The sequence below is a fragment of the Ammospiza caudacuta genome, chromosome 1 (assembly GCF_027887145.1).
Source record: "Ammospiza caudacuta isolate bAmmCau1 chromosome 1, bAmmCau1.pri, whole genome shotgun sequence".
Classification (NCBI taxonomy): Eukaryota; Metazoa; Chordata; class Aves; order Passeriformes; family Passerellidae; genus Ammospiza; species Ammospiza caudacuta.
In genome coordinates this window covers 109,189,965-109,209,095 of record NC_080593.1, presented here as the reverse complement: position 1 = coordinate 109,209,095, position 19,131 = coordinate 109,189,965, and the positions used below count along the sequence as shown (strand labels likewise).

Here is a 19,131-nt window from a genome sequence, read left to right as displayed (position 1 = left end):
TTCACCATCTTTTTCATATAACTCACTGACTTTTACTTATGGCTTCTTGTCTCTAATAATTTCTTAATGAAGCAGACAATTATATTTTATTTTATCCTGTGTGAGCTGCTTCTTGTAATTTATTCTTGCTTCCCTCCACTCCATTTCCACTCCAGGCAAAAATTATTTCCAGTGAAAAAGGACTGGATGTGTGTCATTCCAGCACTATTGTAAAGGACCCTAGAGATTTTCTTGCATATCCTATTTTCACTATAGTGCATGCAAGGAAGGTCATATGGGGACTGTCCCCATTCCCCATCCCCTCATCAGTGGCCAGGAACAGATGTCTGTAGAAGAGAACACAAATAGACAGATAGGTGATGCTTTTCATGTGGGTGTTATAAAGATATTTGCCACTTCTCCCTCTGAGGTGTGACATGTCAGAAGCACGTTAACCTTTAAGAAGCAGATATTAACAGAGTCACATTGGGCCTGTGGGATGTATGGACCCCTTTACATCTTCCTCTCAAACTGTTTTGATGGGAATGTTGATTACAGACAAGGTAAACTTGTTTGTACTTCATTCATTAATAACAAACTGTAAACTGCCCTGCCTTCCCTCCCCTCCCCACAGGCAAGGCGCTTGAGGAGATGCCAGGCAATTAAAGTACTTAAGACAGTAATTACAGTCAAATATACAACAAAAATAAAATCACTGCACATGATTTTTTTTTATGCTTGGTTTTGTTCTGTGCTTTTATTAAACCGCAATTCTTGCCTCACGATTGAACAGGAATCTCTCAACTGGTAATACCAAAATGTTTGACAAGCTTTCTTTGGTTCATGTGGGTATTTAGCAAACTCTTTGATCATCTTCCTACTGAATGCATCACAGCTCAGATTCCTGCTTTTTAGATGTATCTTGCTATATAAAGCTGGTGTACCTCTGAACCTCAGTACCAATCAGTAGGGAGGTGATACCAATGCTATCTTGAAACTCTTCCTTTCTTACTTTTCTTGCTGGTTTTCATACTGTACAAGGAGTAGTATCTCTAGTTGTAGTGATGCTTAGGAGGAAAGGCTGAATTGGGCTGAGGTGTTCATTTATTTGGGCTTCAGATATTTGAATTGAACCTGATGCATTTTAAACTCCAGAAATAAGTGTCAACAGATTTGATTTGTGAACCTATTTACTGAGTTAGCATCCTCCAGTAGAGAGTTGTGGGTATGTCAGCTCAGTATTTTAAAGTGAAATTCTAAGGGACTTCAGCATTCCAGATAAAGTACACTTTAAAAAGACAGAAACTTAGCTGTAATGAGACCCAGCTGGTGTGCATAAACCTTTCACATTGTGTTACATAGTTAAGTTGGTAAGTAATGTATGGGGAAAAGTTCTGGTGGCTTATTCTTTTGTACTGGAGTTTTACGAGGCTGTATAGATGCTGTAAGTATTTAATGGGGGAAATGCAGGATTAAAAGCAAACAGCTGATGATGTATGGTACAGAAATGTCATAGAGCAAATGTGTAGCAGTATCCTTTCAGTAAATATGAGATGACTGAAACTTGACAGTGTTGACTTATGTTAAAATAGCTCTCATAAGAATAATTTCCAATTGATTGGTTTTATTAATGTGACTATTGCAGACTATGCTGTATGGCATCAGAGTGTAGATCCTCTCTGAGTAATGTTTTGACTGGTCTTTTTATTCAGTAAAATCTACATTGCTGTGGTATTCAAAGCAGAGGACAGGCTCATGGGCTCCTTACCATAACTTAACAACCTGTTCTCCTTTTAACAAACTGTAATTACAGAAACATAAACTACATCTTCATTTACTTCAACGGTAAGAGCATGGGAGAAGAATGTGGAAGGCATTCTTTGAGCCGCCATCAATTTACTTGCCTACCCTGCAGTTGTTTCATAAACATCCTAGAAAGCTCCTGAAAATACCGAATGTGGAATGTGCCAAAAGTGGTTAAAATGCAAAACTTTGTCCTCTGACAGACAAGCCCTGGCAAATCTGAGCTTGATATTACTGCCCTCGGCTGCCCTCCTCCTTTGTGGAAGGCTTTTGCTCCCTTGTGGAGTCAGCAAAAGGAACCGTGTGCCTGCACTTCAGCAGCTACAACAAACCTCGGTCAAGGGATTTGGGTTTTTTGGGTGCTGTCACTGTCACTGGTAACTTGAGTGGCCACGTTTATTCTGTGAACTGGAGAAGAGGAGGCAGGGGCATGCAGTCTGTTTTGCCAGCTGTGCTATGGGGGTGGTAGCCCTGGGGAGAGGAGTGGTTAAAAGAGTTGTCCGAAATTGCACAGCTATTTGCTGCATGATGATGTCTGAGCCCTCAGCTATCCTCATTTAAAGGCAATGGTCAGGGAGGTACCATAACATATTTAAAGCTTAGGTAGCTGCCCTTATGAAGAGTATAATTTACAATAATTGCCACTTTTAATAATGAACTGATCTATTTGAGATGGCTCAATGCCCACTAAACAGTTAAAATGACAACCTAATTTTAAGATGCTGTTACCAATGTGGGTATATTGACCTCGAGCTGTTCAGAGGGATATTGTGGGGTGATTCTTCCATGCAAAGGTATATATATTATGCTTAGGCACCCTTCTCCAAAAGGGAAGCTGAATTTAAAACTAGAAATAAATCTTCATTTTCTCAAGATTTATTCAATGAAAGGTGAAAGGAACATTTAGAACATGAGTGAATAATAAAAATCTTCTGGTTATGTTGGTTTGTATGTTCTTGTAAATCAGTCAGCAAGTTCCCAGTCATGACAACCACGTCCCACACTCTGACATTGCAGCCACCGCAAAACTCAAGAGAGGGATGTAATCAACCCCTAATAAAAGTGGCAAACCAAACAAGCAGCATTAAAAAAGCCAAGGTGCTGTCTTGCAGATTTCTGACTTAATTTTTTTGCAGGCTGTCAGTATGCCAACATATTCTTTAAAACCTCCCCCCTTTCCTCTGTGGGTCTTCACCTTGCTTCTTTCTCCTTGGTAAAGAAGCAAGCAAAAATTGCATAGTGGGACTTTGTGCAGGGAAAATGGGCTGAAGACCTTTAATAGCTTATACATAAGGATTTGACACGGCTCAATGTTTTGCGATCCTTGCCTTTAAGGAAATGCTCATGTAAAATATGGAAAAGAAATAGGTTGAAAGACAAAGCAGTGATAATGAGTGCTCCTCTGTTTCTCTCACTGCCCTGGGGGCTGAGATCCCCACTGCTCCTGGTGAAGCCAGCATGAGGAGTTGGGCTGCACTGCTGGGCATCAGCCCTGCCTCAGGATTTCCAGCATGGGTGAGCTCTGGCTATGCTGCACCATGCCACCCAGATGTCCTGGGTTAAAAAATGAGGATAAAAGAAGCATTGCTGCTCAGCAGCCTTGGATCCCTCGGCAGGGCTGTGCTTCTTGCCAGCCTCTCACTGTGTGCAGGACCTGTGGATAGCCAGCAGACCTGCCAAAGCATTGGGAGCAGTGGCTGAAGGTGCTGCTAGGGATGACTGTGTGCCCAGCACCTTGTGTGCTTCTCCTGTGTGAATTGGCCTCGCTGGGAGTGAGACGTGAGCTTGCTTCAACCTCGGAATGGCTGATTCCAGTGCTCTGCCAGCCCCTGGCCAAAAGCTGGCCTGAGCCGACCCTGCCTGGCTCGAGATCTGGTGGGATCACAGTGCAGTGGGAATAAGAGGCACTTTGTTCTCCATCGCAGATACACTGTGATTAAACTTGGTAGTCATGAGGGCAGATTTACTGCTGTGCTCTCCCTGCTCTGCGTTGCACAACAGCTCAAACGCCCAGAGAGCGAGCGAATTTGATCCGTGTTTCCTAAGGATTGTGAAATTCTCCTTCTGTACAAATTTGCTGGCTGAATTTAAAGCGTGATTTATAAAAAGAGCCTTTCCTCTTAGAGTAAATGTGATTGCCCTTTCTGTAGGGCTGCAAGATAAATGTTCTTAGTCTTCAAGGGAACTTTTTTGGCATGCTATCCTTAACAAGATTTTGGCTCATCTTCCCTGCTTCACACTTTACTAACTTAAAGCTATTTAACTGAAATGCAAAAGAAAAATATTGTTTCTTCAGCACTTGGACTTGATAATGGTATACAAGAAACGCAGGGTAAGGCAGGCATTTGTTTTGGACTGTTCAGAGGCTTTAAAAAATCCTCCAGTCTGCTGTGGTTCTTAATTTTGGTCAGTTTCCTCTGACTGCCATTGCAAGTAGACTTTCTGTTGCTAATCTGCTGCCTGAAATACTCTTTGTTCAAGAAAGCAAGTCTCTTTCTGTTGTAATCAGGGCTAGGAATTCAGCTGCAGGGTCACTCTTTGTGCTGCAGAGTTCACTGACCATGTTTTGCTTCTGGCAGTCCTAGCTTTGGCCCCTTTACACAGATCAATGCCAGGCTAACCCCATTTATTGCTACTACTGAATCAAAACTCTGCTTCTCCTATTTAATTTAGCTCAAAATAGATGTAATGCAAACAAACGTCAGTGTGGAAAAAGGGGGAGAAGAAAAAACCATACTCAGGGTTTTTTTAAATTAAATATACACTAAATGGTGTCAGGCTGAAAGTGGGAAGAATTATTTGGCATTGTATTGTTAGAACCTTTCTAAAAATCAATCATCATCATTGATTCTAATTTGCATATGAGTATTAGAGTTTGTCTGCTTATCTTCCATTCCTTTGTTGTGTTTAAAACCATTTATAACGTAACTGCTACTGCTCAAGCTCAGCCATGCATTCACATTTCTTCAGGGTTTCTCAGTCCTAGATGAACCTCCTGGCTTGCTTCATTGTGCCTTCATGAGGTGAACCTCCATCCTTATTTCTGGATTCCACAGTGTCAGCATCATAGAAACTTCCAGACTTGCTTCTGGTTGAGCGAGGCTGCTGTTGGCAGGACTGTGTTATTCTCGGTGAAGCCACTTGATGCTGAGCACTTTGTAAGACTCATCACTCTGAGATGGGTTGAGAGGTTTTGTTGAAGCAAGCATGTGGCAGGCAAGACTCCTGTGGCTATCAAACCTTGTGAGTCTGATATAATTTTTTTCTGTGGCACACCTCAATGTGAGAAAGTGTTGGGCACCTCAGGACTTACTTGAATTTTATATGACAAGACCTTCATGGCATGGTTGGCATCCAGCCATCTTTCCTGGCCAGGGCTGGAGTTAGGAATTTCACTTGCCACACCTCATTCCATGCTGCCTTTCAAATATGTGGAATAAGGCACACTCATACCCTCACCCGTTGTTGATTTCTGGATTGAAGTTCTGTTCGTTGTGCAAGGCAGTGTGGGTGGAAATCATGAGGTCTGTTTTTAATGCTGAAAAACAAAATTTAGCCATTCATCCTTCCACTCTAGTCCCTTTCCCCATGGATAAACCTCTCCTCAAGCTATTCCCTTTTGGTTCTTCCACTCTAAGATGGTGTTCATCAGAAGTCAAGTGTCTAGTTCACTGTATTTGTAATGGGATGGAAGATAGCTGAGGCAATCTACAACTTTGGGATTGTTACTGAAGTTAAGTTCTCTTATGCTGTGCTGGGTGATCACCACAAGACTCCTGAACCCTTCCTGTTTGTTTCAAATGCTCCTTTTTTTCTGACATTACAAATCTTCTGTTCTTGAAGCCAAGCTTCTCAAATATTTTTTCTGGAGGAGAGACCTGTGAACTGAAATGTTTGGCATTTGGGAGGAGTGTGCTTTTGGTTTTGTTTTTTTCCCCCACTCTTGGCAATTTTATGCCTTCTCCTTCTTCTGTCTGCTCTTTCCTTTTCCTTGAAGGACTTTGTTGTTTCAAAAGGGGATTCTTTGGTTTCCTACTCCCATCATGTGCTCCTGTCTCTGTTGCACTCTGTCCTTGCCCTTTTCAGGAAAGCTAGTGCTTCAGCCTCTGCTTTCCTCCCTTTCCACACCTTTTCAGGAGAGAGCTGATGGTTTCCTCCACTGCTCCTGAGTGGCTAGCATGAAGTGAGACCCAAGCTGTCAGGCCTTCTTGATGTTTCCCTCAAATTTACCTAGTTCCAGAAAAAATCCTTCACAATTATCTCCTATACGTTATCTGAGATTGTTTTTTTAAAGACTCTGGATGTGTTGCCATGTACAGTTGTCCCTTTACCTGTCAATTTTTCCTCTTGTGAATGTTTCTTCCATTATTCAGGTCCCTATTGGAATGTGGTGGGTTTCTTGCAAATGGTTTAAAAAAATAATTTCATCATAGTTGATGGTTTTCTGAACCTGACCCCTTTCATACTTTTGATACTCAAAACTGTTCTTTTAATGAATTTTTAAAATATTTTTTGTCCCCAATCTTGTAGTCTTTATCCTTCTTTAAAGTTGTGTTTTCTGTATTGCGGAAGATAGGTTCAAAACTCTGTTTGGGCCTAGAGAGGCCCCTGATCAGCACGGTCTTACTGATTATTACCACTCAAAATTTTCAGTGAGTTTCTTTCCTCTAGTTTTGGTTAAATGAAGTCTTCGTCTTCCCCTGCTTCCCTACAAACACAACAAAAGATTTCTTCAAGTATTATTCTGAGTGAGGGTAAGTTCATCCAAAGCTCACTGCCTCAACAGCAATTTGAGTGAGCTGAGCTGAGCCTCCTGGCCACTGCCAGCTTCTCTGGGAGCCCCATTACAGGGCAGCCTGGCAGAGGAGACATTTATTTCACAGCCAAATGCCTCTTGCCCCTTGGTGGCTGCTCCAGCTGTGGCAGGCGACAGCCTGTGTCCAGGGTTGTCTCACTTAACTTCTGTGTGTTTTGAAAATAATGTACCTTTATTATGTTTATCTTTTGTTTTCTTGATGAAGCCGCTGTTTGCTGGTTTAAGTTTGAGGTGTCCCTTGGAATCATCTAAGGATGTGATTCTTCTCTGTGCAATGACATAGATAGGGTGACTCTTGGTGTATGCCAATGTTTTTATTTTCAATTTTTATTGACATGTCTTGTACATTAGAGGCAATAAAAGCTAGTAGCTAGAGAAAATGAGACAGGCATTTACCTTTGATTGATCAGCATGGGTTTTGCTGCTTCTTTAAACATTTTCATGTCCTTTTGTTGCCCAGCCACTGGTGTTTTGTGTTTTAGTAATGACCAGAGAAGTATTAACACAGACTTAGAAGCAGGCTATGCCATCCAAATGAGTGCATATTGTATATAATGTAGATTTCATCCATTCTTCTGAGGTTGTATGCATGGTCTGATTTGGTGTTGGATCAAGTAAAAGCCTTTTAATATAAAATTCAGAGTTTGCTGAGCTATTTAGCAGAGACTGAATAAGAGACAACTAAATAGTGGATTGCTGCTTCATGAGGTTGGCAGAGGCAATGATGGCTGCTGTTAGCATATAGCACAGGGTTATATAGATTTGGGGTTAATCACCCCTGTGGGTAAAAAATGCTAAAATTAGCTGCCCAAATGGATGTTTTTATCATATAAGCTACAAGGACTACTTGGGGAAATCCCTACGGGTCTGAAAACAATAACCAAAATTGTATTTCTTAGCCATGGATCTTTGGGTATCTTTTACGTATAATGGAATCAAATGAACCAGATCTAAAATATGCTTTGTTCATGTGCCATATGGTCGTTGTGTTGCCAAGCACTCTTTTTGCCTGCCAGAGCAGACTCCTGCGTTCTCCTTTCCTTGAATCCTGCCCTTCACACTAACAAAACAGAACTGCTACTTGACCCTCATAGGGAACGGTGGGCATATGACTTTCTCTGTTCCTCCCTGAATACATTTCCAGCATTAAAGAAAACTCCAAACACCAGAAAAGAGGCAAAGTGAAATGAAAAACCGTCATGTGTTACTGCATTGAAGGAGCCTTTTGAATTTACTCACAGCTGTATTTAGCTTAGTTTGGGATTTCAGCATCTTCCTACCAGCCACCCAGAAACATACCTGCTTCTGTAAAGGATTTAAACTCAAAGGTGGACAGATTTTGGAGCAGGGCGGGGGTAGAGAAGTGTCTGGGTCACCAGTGGGTTTGAGTGCAGGTTTCATGTGCCACATGCATAGCCCATTCCCAGAGCTCTGGGGAGAAGCCCCCATTGCTGTGTGCTGCCTTGTGCATGTTTTTAGCAGGGGGCTGTTTCCTGCCCCCATGCAGTGACACCCTTGTGGTGTTATGCTGCCTGTCCCAAGGTATTAAGTAACCCACAGGCATTTTGAAATCGTTAATCATAATACGATTCCTCTCACGATAATGTTTGGGGTTTTTCGTTCTCCTGCTTGTTATGAAATCTGTAGGCTGATAATTTTAATGGGAGTTACAAGAGGAGAGGAAAAATTCCCAGCTAGCCCTGGAAAAGCATGGGAGAGGCGGGTAAATGCTCCCTATTGCAGCCCATCTTGACAAGAACCTCCAAAAAGCCTGTCATCTCAGTAAGTTCAACTCTCACCCTTTCCTTGCACTGTTCTCCCTCTTGGCAGTCTCTGTCCCTCCAGTGGGGTTTTGATAAATTATCATTTAGTGAGACTGGGGCATTGCTTTGCTAAGTTCAGCTTCAGAGACTTGTTGGAAGGGGAATAGATGAGAAAGAAAGAGAAAGAAAGAAAACTGAGTGACACAGGGGTCCTGAAGGTCAGGGTTTTTTGCTCATGGTGTTTCATTGATCTCAGAGTGAGGAATGTATAATTTAATATTACAATTTCACACCCTATTTCTAATTCTCTATGAGACTGAGCTGTGACTTTCAAAATTGTGGTTGTGTTTACATCTTTATCATAAATTAGATAATTACAAATGTGTGGCTTCAAAGCACTTTCATGCCTTTTTCCTGCAGTCAGGTTATAGATGAAGCTGTTTTACTGGCTACTGCCGTAATTACCAAATGGACTCAATGTCTTCAAAATTGCAATTCCAGCTGAGAATATTTTATTACTGGTGGCTTCAAGAAACATCTGGAGAGTGCTTAGAGCTCTTGTGTATTACGTTTCAAATGTGTGGTTCTATCAGATCCTTTTGTCCCTTACCTTTTTCCTCTTAATATGGCCAGGAGACCCAGTAAAGAGTTTCTTGTATTTTTCTTAAGTGTGGTAAAGGTGATTCTAGATACAAAATTCTTCAGGTAGTCCACAAGTGGGGGTGTTTTTTTGTTTTCATGTTTGGTCTGAAGTAGATATCTTCTCTAGATGGGTCAGCGCTGTTTCTTTCTGCTCCTAGGCAATTAATAAACCAAATTTAAAAGTGCAAAGGAAAGCAGGCAGCTGGCTGATTCAAAGGGAGAGGCTATGTTTTTCATCACCACCCTTTCAAAGCCTCTCTGAATCAAAAGAACCATTGGATTGCGAAGGCAAGACCTATGCCACACCAGAAGCTCCCAGTTCAGCAATTTTCCCAGGGTAAAATTATAACTCATGTTTCCTCAGCACAGGCTGTAACTGGCAGCGTTCCTTCTACTTCTAAGGGTGAAATCGCTGGGGGGAGAACAGACATCTAATGTGCCTCTGGAAGTTTTACAATGGGTGTTAGCCTCCCTTTGTGGAAAGGTAGATGTTCTTCTGGAACATACCCAAGGGCAGGTGCTATTCAAACTGGAGTGTAAACTGACTTCAAATAAGGCAGTACAGGCTTCTTTTTGTTCAGTTTGTGAGTCAAATCTAAAGAAGAGAAACCCATTTCTCAAATTCTGGCAATTCATGACAATCTTCCAGTTATCCCACTGAAGTCTACATTTTTATGGGTCTTTGAAATCTTCAGATACAACTACAATTCAAGACATTAATCTTTATTCGTGTACTGCTGATAGGATCTTACCTTGCAAACAAAACAGATTTTAACAATGCTTGTTTTTTAGTGTTACTTCTCACCAGAAGATTATTGGACAGATTGCAAATTTGGTCCAAGAAGATGTAACCATTTGGTTTCTTTCCCACTTAAATCTTGACACCATTTGTGAGGATTTGTTTGACTTAGCATTCAAATATATCAGCATGGTTCTGGCAAAGAGAAGTCCTTTCCTTCTAAACCCAGGAGGGAGTGTTTGTTGTTGTTTCTCCCTTTTCCTTTTGTGAAGACTCTTGCAAAATACATGTAGAGTGCCTGCTAGAAGTGGATAAAAGGCAACAGCGCTTGAGTGAAAAGTCTGACTAAAAATTACATTATTAATAAATCTCAACCTACAAGTAGTCTACTTGGGAACAGTTGAAAGATGGATTGCAGTGTTCAGAGTTCCCCTGTTTGTTCCCATAGCTGTTCCTGGCCCAAACCCCGTGTGTGTGTGTGTGGTGAAGGTGGCTGTCACATTCCTGCCTTCCCTGGTGCAGGAGATGAGCTGGCAGATGCTGCTTCCCTCTCAGAGGCACTGGGAGCTGTTGACTGCTCTGTGCTGGGCTATTCCCTGGGACTGGGGAGAGCTGACTGAGTGGCTGTCTCTTGCAGGGAGGAGCTGTAGGCTCTGAATGGAGCCCCAGAGCATTCAGGTATGTTGTCTGCAAAGTAGCTGGCATGCCAAACCTCTTGCAGCAGGGATGAAGTGGTCCAAGATATTTGGATCTGTGCTTCTCGCTGGAATGAGTGAAGCCTTGTATGGTGGGGAAGTAGCCTGTGATCTCTGCCCTTTGCAAAAGGTGGAGCTCCCTTTGTGTGTGCTTGCTTTCCTATGAAGTACAAGTAAATTCACGTTTTCTCTGCTACCTGAGGTTTGATAGAGGTACGAGAAGAAAAGCGACCTATTTTCCAGGTTTAAAGGAAAGTAAATGAAACTGTCCTCAGGGCAGCAGAAGCAAAGACTTTAGTATCAAGCTGTAGTGTTTGGGCAGGGCTGCCAGGCTGCTGAAGACTCTTCAGACCTGGAAGCCTTTCCCAGGGACTGTTCATCTTTTAATAGTGTTTCAGTGTTTCCTCCTTTTTTTTTTTTTTTTTTTTAAGTGTCCACAATGTCTGCAGTCATTCTGTGCTCAGACAAGGGAGCACTTCATGCTTAATGGCTTGTTTCTGCAGTATCTGATGGGATACTTGTCCCTCTTGCAAGTGAGAATAAAGAAATTTGAGTGAAGGTGACTGGAGCACTGCATTGTGTACACTACACTGCATTGTGTACCTCATGAAATATTTTGAACTGGTCATGTCCAGCTCAGGTGGCACAGCTCAGGAGTTACACTTTCATTCCTAACTTGGTTTCATTGCTAATTTGAGTAGATGCTGGTGCAGAACAGACAAGTCCTTGGTGGAGCCAGTGGCCTGAAATGCCAGCTGTCCAGCCTGCCCCTATCATAGGACACCCTTAGCAGCGTCATAGCAAGTCTGTTACCTTTGGTCCCATGTCCTGCTGCATCTAAACACTGTGTCCTCCAGCCTGGTTAAGGGATGTTTTTGCCTGCTGCATCCTGGGGTGAGCACCCTGTGATTAGAGTGTCAGGTGGGCAGTGGTGTGCTGTGCACTAACTGGGAGCAGCTTTCAAATCTGGTTTTGCTTGTAAATTAAATGGGCGCTTTTGCTGAGTGAGAATTGAATCGGCACCTCTAAAGGCTGTAGAAGTTCTTCCATTGTGAAAGCCCAAGTGTTTGTGTTTGGGGGTAGTGAATCTGGGCTAGACCCCCAAGTTTCATTTGTTTTTTTTTAATAATACAGTGGGTTGCATGTATTCCAAAGATCCTGCTTCTATTAGAGGCTTCAGTCAGATTCTGTGCTGGCCATGTTTGCCACTTGCTTGACCCAAGCACAGCAAGTGTGCAAATCAGCCACCTCCTACAGAAGGGTTGTGCTTTGACCCAGGGAAGAAATGGGTAGGCAGTGCAGAAGAACCTGGATGTAATAAATGACAACATTTGGGCTGACCTCAGCACTACTCACCCAAACAAGCAAGGGGCTGAGTTAATATTCCACAAAGAGTGCAAACTTATAAAATATTTTGAGGGAGGTATTAAACTTTTGTCTGCAGTTTCGAGGCTTAGGGAGGTTTTCAGAGAACTTCATAAGCACTTGAGAAGATACATCCTGCCTCTGTAAATTTTGCCAGGTTTTTGGACTCGCCTTAACTGCTGTACTGGTGTAGGCACAGGCCCTCATTTGACTTCTGCCATTATCCATGATTTTTTTTTCTCCACCTAAAGATTTTTCTTAAGGGCTCAATGACAAGTTTCTGATGAAAGTGTGGTTAGAGCTGTTCTGCTCAAGCTGGTTGTGTGCTATAGACTTGGCTCCTGGGCTCTGGAATTATCAAGGTGCCTCCAAGCTCTTGTCCAAGGGTGGTTTTTAACTGTCCTGCGTTTCCAGGTAGGCAGCTTTCTCCACCCAGCACAATCAAATACCTCACTTCCTTCAACCCTTTGCCTTGCATTTGGTTCTCTGCACCTGTGTCATTTATTCTAGGTCCTGGTCAGCTCTGAAATCCCAGCAAGGCTCATTTTCCCAAGGAAATGCCACCACACCTCTCCAGCACTTGCAGCACTTAGCATGTGTATGTGCTCTGCAGTGCCAGCATCTCCAGGAGGAGAAGGCTGAAAGCAGCCAGAATTTGGGATGTGCTGCAAGGGACCCCTGTCTTGAGGGGCCAGATCAGCGCTTCCCTCCAGGGACAGTGACTCTGGGACAAGGAGAATGTACCAGTTAAAATTGTCCCATCAGGTAAGTGCTCCAGTCACCACTGCTGTGGCCACTCTGGTGTGACCAGAGGTGTATTTATCACCTTTGTAGGCTTGAGCAATTGGACTATTTCAGGATACAGAGAGGACAGCCCAATACTGTTCCTGACACCTTCAGGAAAGAGTTTCAGCCAAGGTTTTTGTTTCACAATGAACTATACCCCACACTCTGGCTATGAAGGACCCTTCTGGGTATCTCTGTCCCCTCTCTCAGGTGGTCTTGTGACACCCACCTTTCTAAAATGCATTGCTGCTTGTATTTCTGCAAATAATACTGAGTGCCCCAAGCATGGCACTTGTGGTGTGAGGAGTGAGCAGCTGCTTGGCATAGTAGATCTTCTGCAATTCAGTGGCTCAGCATATCCAGAAAACCTTCCTGCTTTTCAAGCTCTCCATTGTATTTGACAGTCTTGCATAGGATAATTTGACCTTCTGTTGTATATTGACAGACATTCAGGGTTTAAAATGAAGCTTTAGAGATTTAGAATAATAAATCTAGCACTACTATTGAGTCTCAGTGGACCTGGTGTGTCTTAGCTTACTGTGGCATTGAATTGCAGCTGGTTGTGTTTTGGGCCTGTTTCTCGTGTGACGCTCAAACACAATTGTTCTGGAGCTTTGCCTTATAAACATAATTCCTAATGTTCAGAGTCAGCAATCCTAAACCTTGCAGCTGTGAGAGAAAGGGCAGTTGTATTATATTGATGAAAGGCAAAGCATGACTGTGCAGTCGGCATATTTTTGCTGGGGAAAACAATGGGCTGTTTCTTTGTTTTGCAGACCCAGTGGCAGCAGTAAAGCCCAACCATGTCCTCAGGGAGCTACCAACCATTGGTGTCAGGGTGAAGAAGCAGAAGAAAAGGATGGATGTGCTTACATGTAAAGACTTTTTGACAAAGATCTGAGCAATTTCTTTGTGCTTCTGGGCTCTTCAGAATGAAGGTGAAGAGAAAGCGCCATGATGGCATGCACACCTTGAGATCAAAATGCAGTTTGCATGCTCTGTGTGGTGCACTCAGTCATCTCTGACCACCTTGAGGGCTCTGTCTGAGGGGCCAGCACAGCTGGTGTCTTCTGTAGATGCTGAGTACCAGAGCCACAGCTAGAGAATTTGGTGTGAGGACATCACCAGCCCATAGAGGTACCCAGGGTGCGATTTTCCCCTGCCAGCAGGATAAGCTCCTGGGTTTCTTGGACATGTAGCTTTGTATCTCTGCCTGCTTGCTACACCTTCCAAAAGTGCTGTTTGTACTATAGTGATACTGTTTATGTTGAATAAATACTTTCTCCAGCCTCTTTGTTGTGGCAACTCTTTTTGCTGAATTCAAAAAAGGGGGCGGGGGTACTTGTCTAAGCATTGTGGTGAGACCTGATGATGATGATTTTTTTAATCTTTAATGAAATGTTTGTTTTGAAAAAGTGCATCTTCAAAATGGGGACACTTGTGCAGGAGCCAAATCCAAGAGCGGTCCTAATGTTCCTGGTTTGGATGAGGTTCTCGAGCTGCACTTTCCCCCATCCCACAGGCACCCCAGAGATCAGCCTGCTGTTTATTTTAGAGTGCAGGCACACATATGTCCCTGACACTTGAGTGATTTCTGCTCTGTGTTGGAGGAGAAGGGATTTGACACCAGCTTCTGAAGTTTGTTTGCTGTTTGGATTCATTCCCCATGCAGTGGGATATATGTGTTCAGACTCTTCTGCTGGATGTGGCTGATGTGGATGTGTTAACTGCTGTTTGCAGTTGTTCCTGGGCACCAAGCTTTTGTGAGGAGAAGCATCTGTCTCATGTCTCTCTGTTGTGTAAAAAGGATAATGAACACAGACTGACTTGATACTTTAGAATAAACTACTGCATGATTTTTTGTTCTAATGTCTATAACAGTTAAGCTTACCCTCACCTCCCTCAAAACTCCAAGGGAGTTAGAAATGTGTAAATTTGAGTTTCTCAGCAGTAATTGCTGGGGCTTTGACAGGGAATACATACGCTACTGAGTAGCATATACACTTCTGGTTGGGCTGGGCTGGCTTACAGGGAAGGCATTGGCTAAAATAATTCTAGCCAGCAGTGTCTTGACCTGCAAACTAAAATAATCCACACAGTCTGGTGAGTCAGGCAGGCAGTTTGTGCTTGAATGTCGGTCCTTCTGTGCCTGAACTGAGCTTAGCTTGGCTTGTCTTGTGGTGGCATGGTTTTTGTCAATGTTTCTGTCTTAAGAGGGAAACCAGGATGACTTTACTCAAGACCACAGGGTGTAAATAACACTTAGGACACCAGTGCTAATATTTTAAGGGGAGGAGTAAGCCTCCCATCTCTTTGATTTTTGTACACTTAGCACATTGTAGTGACTCATGTTCCTCAGATATCTCCTTTTCCTTCCACTTGCTGCCAGAACATTGACATGGTTCCTGTGTTATTGTCGTTTGGTAGTCCAGTTGCACAAGTGCACATCTCAGCGCTGCAGCTACTGTGGTTTGCTTCAATCCAGGTGTAAAGACTTACTCTTCAACAATGTTTTTGAGAGGAATTAGGGAGAAGATGGTATAGAAGAAAAGGCAGGAAGAAGAGAAGGGATTTGTAAGCTCCATGATCCTTGGCCCCCTTTGGTAGGAAAGCTTCTAAATTGTACGGATTTTTGTAAATTCCAGGAGGAGCAGTTAAAGCAGGGCTGCTTTTCCTTTTGTTGAGCCTCCAGGAGGGCTTGCCTAGAGCAGAAAATGTGAAGCAGATTCAGATATACTCTAAAGACCTGTGCCTGTGAGCTGCTTGTTGTGGAAAGGCTCCTTCAAATATCAACAAAGAAGTAGAGGAGCCCCAAACTGTCCTAAGAGCAGTGCTTTTGTGTGCTAAACCAAAACTGAAAAGTTTTAGACAACTTAATGGCCTTTAGCCTACCTAGCACACAGATTTTGGCACTTTTGATTACATAGTTTCACTCATTCTGAGTGAAAGTGGGAACTAATTTTTATGAAAAGTTGTTGGAGGATCATCTGGATAATAATGATAAATGTTTTACAGGGTATTTGAAGTATTTTGGTCCATGGAACTGCTATAAAGCTGTATTTTCTGTTCTTACTTAATTTTTTTGTGGGATAAATAATAAAATGTTTGAGAAGGAAAGTTATGAGGGGTCAGCCTGTTGGCAGCTCAGGAGGGTCAGTGCCCATCCAGCCAGTGCAGGTGCTTTGTGCCCCACTCATGAACAAAGCTGATGCAGTTCCCAAGGCAGACAGCAACCTCTGTGATCTCCTGTGTGGGAATGGCTGTGGCTGAGCTCCGAACCCGTTCCTGGGCTCATGTCTCACCTGCCTGACACCAAGAAAGGTTTCTGAAGAGCTTTTTGATTCCTTTCATTGTCAGCTGCTCCAGATAGCTTGCTGGAGCCCATTGAGTTTAGTTTCCCTGACTCCTTTCTCTCCACCTGTAATTCTTGCTAAGGAATTGTATTTGTAATCACATTAGGTGGTGGAAGCTTAGCTTACCAGCAGTGCTTTGTTTTAATTACTTTTTTCCAAAGCTTGTTCACTTCCACATTTGCAGTAATCCAACTCAAGCCATATATTTCTTCAGAGACTGTTTGCCCCTGTGTTATCCTTTCCATAGCTGAGCAATACAGTGATTTAACTAATGTAGTTATATAACTCTGATCTGTTAAATGCTGTACCCATTGGATGGTGATCTTCTGTGCTCTGACAGTGCTATTGAGTTGTACCACATTGAAAAAATGGGATTTTTTTATGGACTTGCTTCTCTGAATCCCATTTTTGCTTTTGTTTCTCAGGGGCAACTTCAGTAGAAATACAATTGTTTGATTTCAAAGTATCTCCAAAATGGTACTGAACTGTTTTTATGCAGGGAAATGTGCTTTGTGGGCTGAGACTGGAGCAAGGTTAGCATTATTGTGCTTAATATCAGCCACTGAGAAGAAGAACTTTTGTTTCATGAGGCACAATAAACACAGGTAACTTGAAGAGGAAATGTTGAAAAGGAGGAGGATGAAATAAAAGAGCAAAAGGTTTTACTATAAAGCGTTTTTATTTCTTGGGAGTTTTAGTAGGTAAACTGTGTAAACGGCAGCTTGGTTATGACTTGGGTTTGGAAACTGGTTCCCTTTTCTTATGCTTTGTGGGTTCTTTTGCCTTTTAAAATGCCCACGGTCCTCCAACCTATCTCCCATCCTGGCAGTGATGTTTATACTATACATTCTTCTACTGTTTTGTGCAGCCAGTGCTATCACAGCTACACTGAATGAGGCTCCAGCCTAACTACAATATTAACCCTGCAAATCTGTTCATTTTCTCTCGAGCAGCCCCAGGCAGGGTATACAGGAGAATGTGTCCAATTGAAAAACTGTGACAGACTCGGTGGTGGTGCTGCACTGTGCGAAATTGCAAGAGAGCTATGTTTTTGCTGCCAGAGAGGATCCTATGAAGGGACATGCTGTTGTCTGTCTCATACAAGTTACAGAATTTGGTTTTTGTTTTAGTCTCAACTTTCATTGATAATGTTATCTTCATTTTTGCCAAACTGTCTGCTTTTAAGCACTGAAATGTGTTCCTCAGACCTGCTGCTTTCCTCCTGCTTGCTAATCATCCAACGCATGCTCTCCCCACCCGTAGTTTGTATCAATCCTTGACTTCTTACTTTCACCTTTGTAGTTGTTGTTTTTAATTTTTTCTTCATTATTTTACTAAATACCGCTCTGCAGATCAGTAGCATCTTGGGTGGTGGTTGTACCACATAGCATTTGTAGCAGACATTAGTTTTGCATAGCGTGTGTACCTTATTTTGTCTGGACTTGTCTTCTTTGCGCTGCAGGCACCTCCTCCAGCAATTGTAGTGATTAAGCCTGGTATTTCTGCAGATTTATATTAACTTCTGCTTATAAAGAAAGAGAAGAAACCCAACCCTTCCCTCCCCCCAACATCTAAACTAGATGTTTTTCTTCATTCCCTTAGTTTTTATCAGTATTAGACCGAAGCTTGCTTTTGCTTATGAAGAAAATTAGTTAAGTACCTTGTGGTTTATAGATGCCTTCTGTTACACACTACTGGGATTTATTGTGCAACGTCGGCCTGTAAATCATTTCAGCCAGACGATTACCTGGCTCACGTTGCCTTTGTGATGTGAGCCCTTGAACAGCCATGGAAAATGGAGAAACGCTGGTTTTTGGGGGCGGCGGGCTGGGCTGGTGCGAGCGCCCGTGACTCTCTGATGGCCGCGGTGAGCTTTGCTGAGGTTGGCTGCCTGGCTCCGAGGAGATGTTTACAAGGAATCCATTACTCTGCGCAGCTGAAAGACGGTGTTGAAAGAACAAAGGGAGTTTTGTGATGAAGTGTATCTGACTTCTCGCTGCTTTGCTTACCTTTTAAATGTAAAACTCGGTCATTTGCAAGGGCTTTTAGTTCTCAGGGCATCCCTATAAGATTCCACCCCGCGCGGAGCTGTCCTTCAGTCGAAAGCGGCGTTGTCTCAAAACCGCTCTCGAGAACGCATTTCTATTTTAATCCCCAACTTTGCCTGCCGCCTGCCTTCCTGGCTCCAGCTCACCGCCCTGCCCTGCCCTGCCCTGCCCTGCCCCGCCCGCAGCGCGCAGGCGGCCGCCGCTCGCTCCTCTCCGCTCCGCTCCGCTCCGCGCTGCTGCTGCTGCAGCTGCAGCGCTCCCAAAGTTGGCTCATCCGCGGAGCATCGGCTCCGCTCCGCGCCGCTGCTGCGCGCCCATTGCCGCGGCTCAAAGTTGGCTCATCGGCGGAGCATCGGCTCCGCTCCGCGCTGCTCAGCGCTCACAAAGTTGGTTTGGTTTCATCGGCGGAGCATCGGCTCCGCTCTGCGCTGCTCAGCGCTCCCAAAGTTGGTTTGGTTTCATCGGCGGAGCATCGGCTCCGCGCCGCGCACAGCCCGGGGAGCCGCTCACACCTGCAGCCTATGCGCGGCACGCCGGGGCAGCTGTCGCCATACGTATAACTTTTAAATGGAAAATGTCTTTCTCAAAGGCTGTCGATGTCCAGTGGTCTGCAGTCCATGAGCAGTTGACTAGTCCAGGTGTTTCTGCTTCTGTTCCTGTGCTATGTGAATTGGGAATTCAAGAGAAGAGTGTGCAGGATGGAGGAGTTGAGGGTTTGTATTCCTGTTCTGGTGGTACGGCAGTGACGGAGGGCTTGGGAAGGAACAGAAAGTCTACCTGGGGTTGTCTCAGTTGAGAAAAATAATTGCTCTCAGTCTTTGTGTCTGTACCTCTTTCTGTCAGTGCTTTCATCAGCTCTTAAAAATGAGAATGACCCTTTTTGTTGGTATGGATTGACTGTTGCGAATAGTGTTCAGGAAAAACTTGGTTTAGAACGTGATTTCTTCTTTGTGGGTTCTATCAGTGCGTTTTGCCCCACTCATTTAAAATGTAGCCATTTCAAACTCTCCGAACTGGATTAGTTTTAAAAACTGCCGAATATTTGTCTGTGCTTTACTAAGTTAAAAGTCGTAATCTGAGGCTACGAGACAGTCCTACTGATTTAAGACTGGGGGTTTCTGTAAGGTTTGTAAGGAGATCAT

At 43.4% G+C, this 19,131-nt stretch overlaps 1 protein-coding gene across 2 annotated transcripts in view; it reads left to right on the top strand.

Moving 5' to 3' along the window:
• The window catches only part of KCTD1 (potassium channel tetramerization domain containing 1), a 69,903-nt gene that overhangs the window by 16,594 nt on the left and 34,178 nt on the right, over positions 1 to 19,131 (top strand). The window contains exon 1 of one of the 2 annotated variants that reach the window (XM_058811932.1): positions 18,490 to 18,702. The exons of the other annotated variant lie outside the window; for it this stretch is intronic. Coding sequence (XP_058667915.1) covers positions 18,688 to 18,702 — 15 coding nt within the window. The 5' untranslated portion in view covers positions 18,490 to 18,687. Of the gene's footprint in view, positions 1 to 18,489; positions 18,703 to 19,131 lie in introns of those variants that run through there. 2 annotated transcript variants of the gene reach the window in all.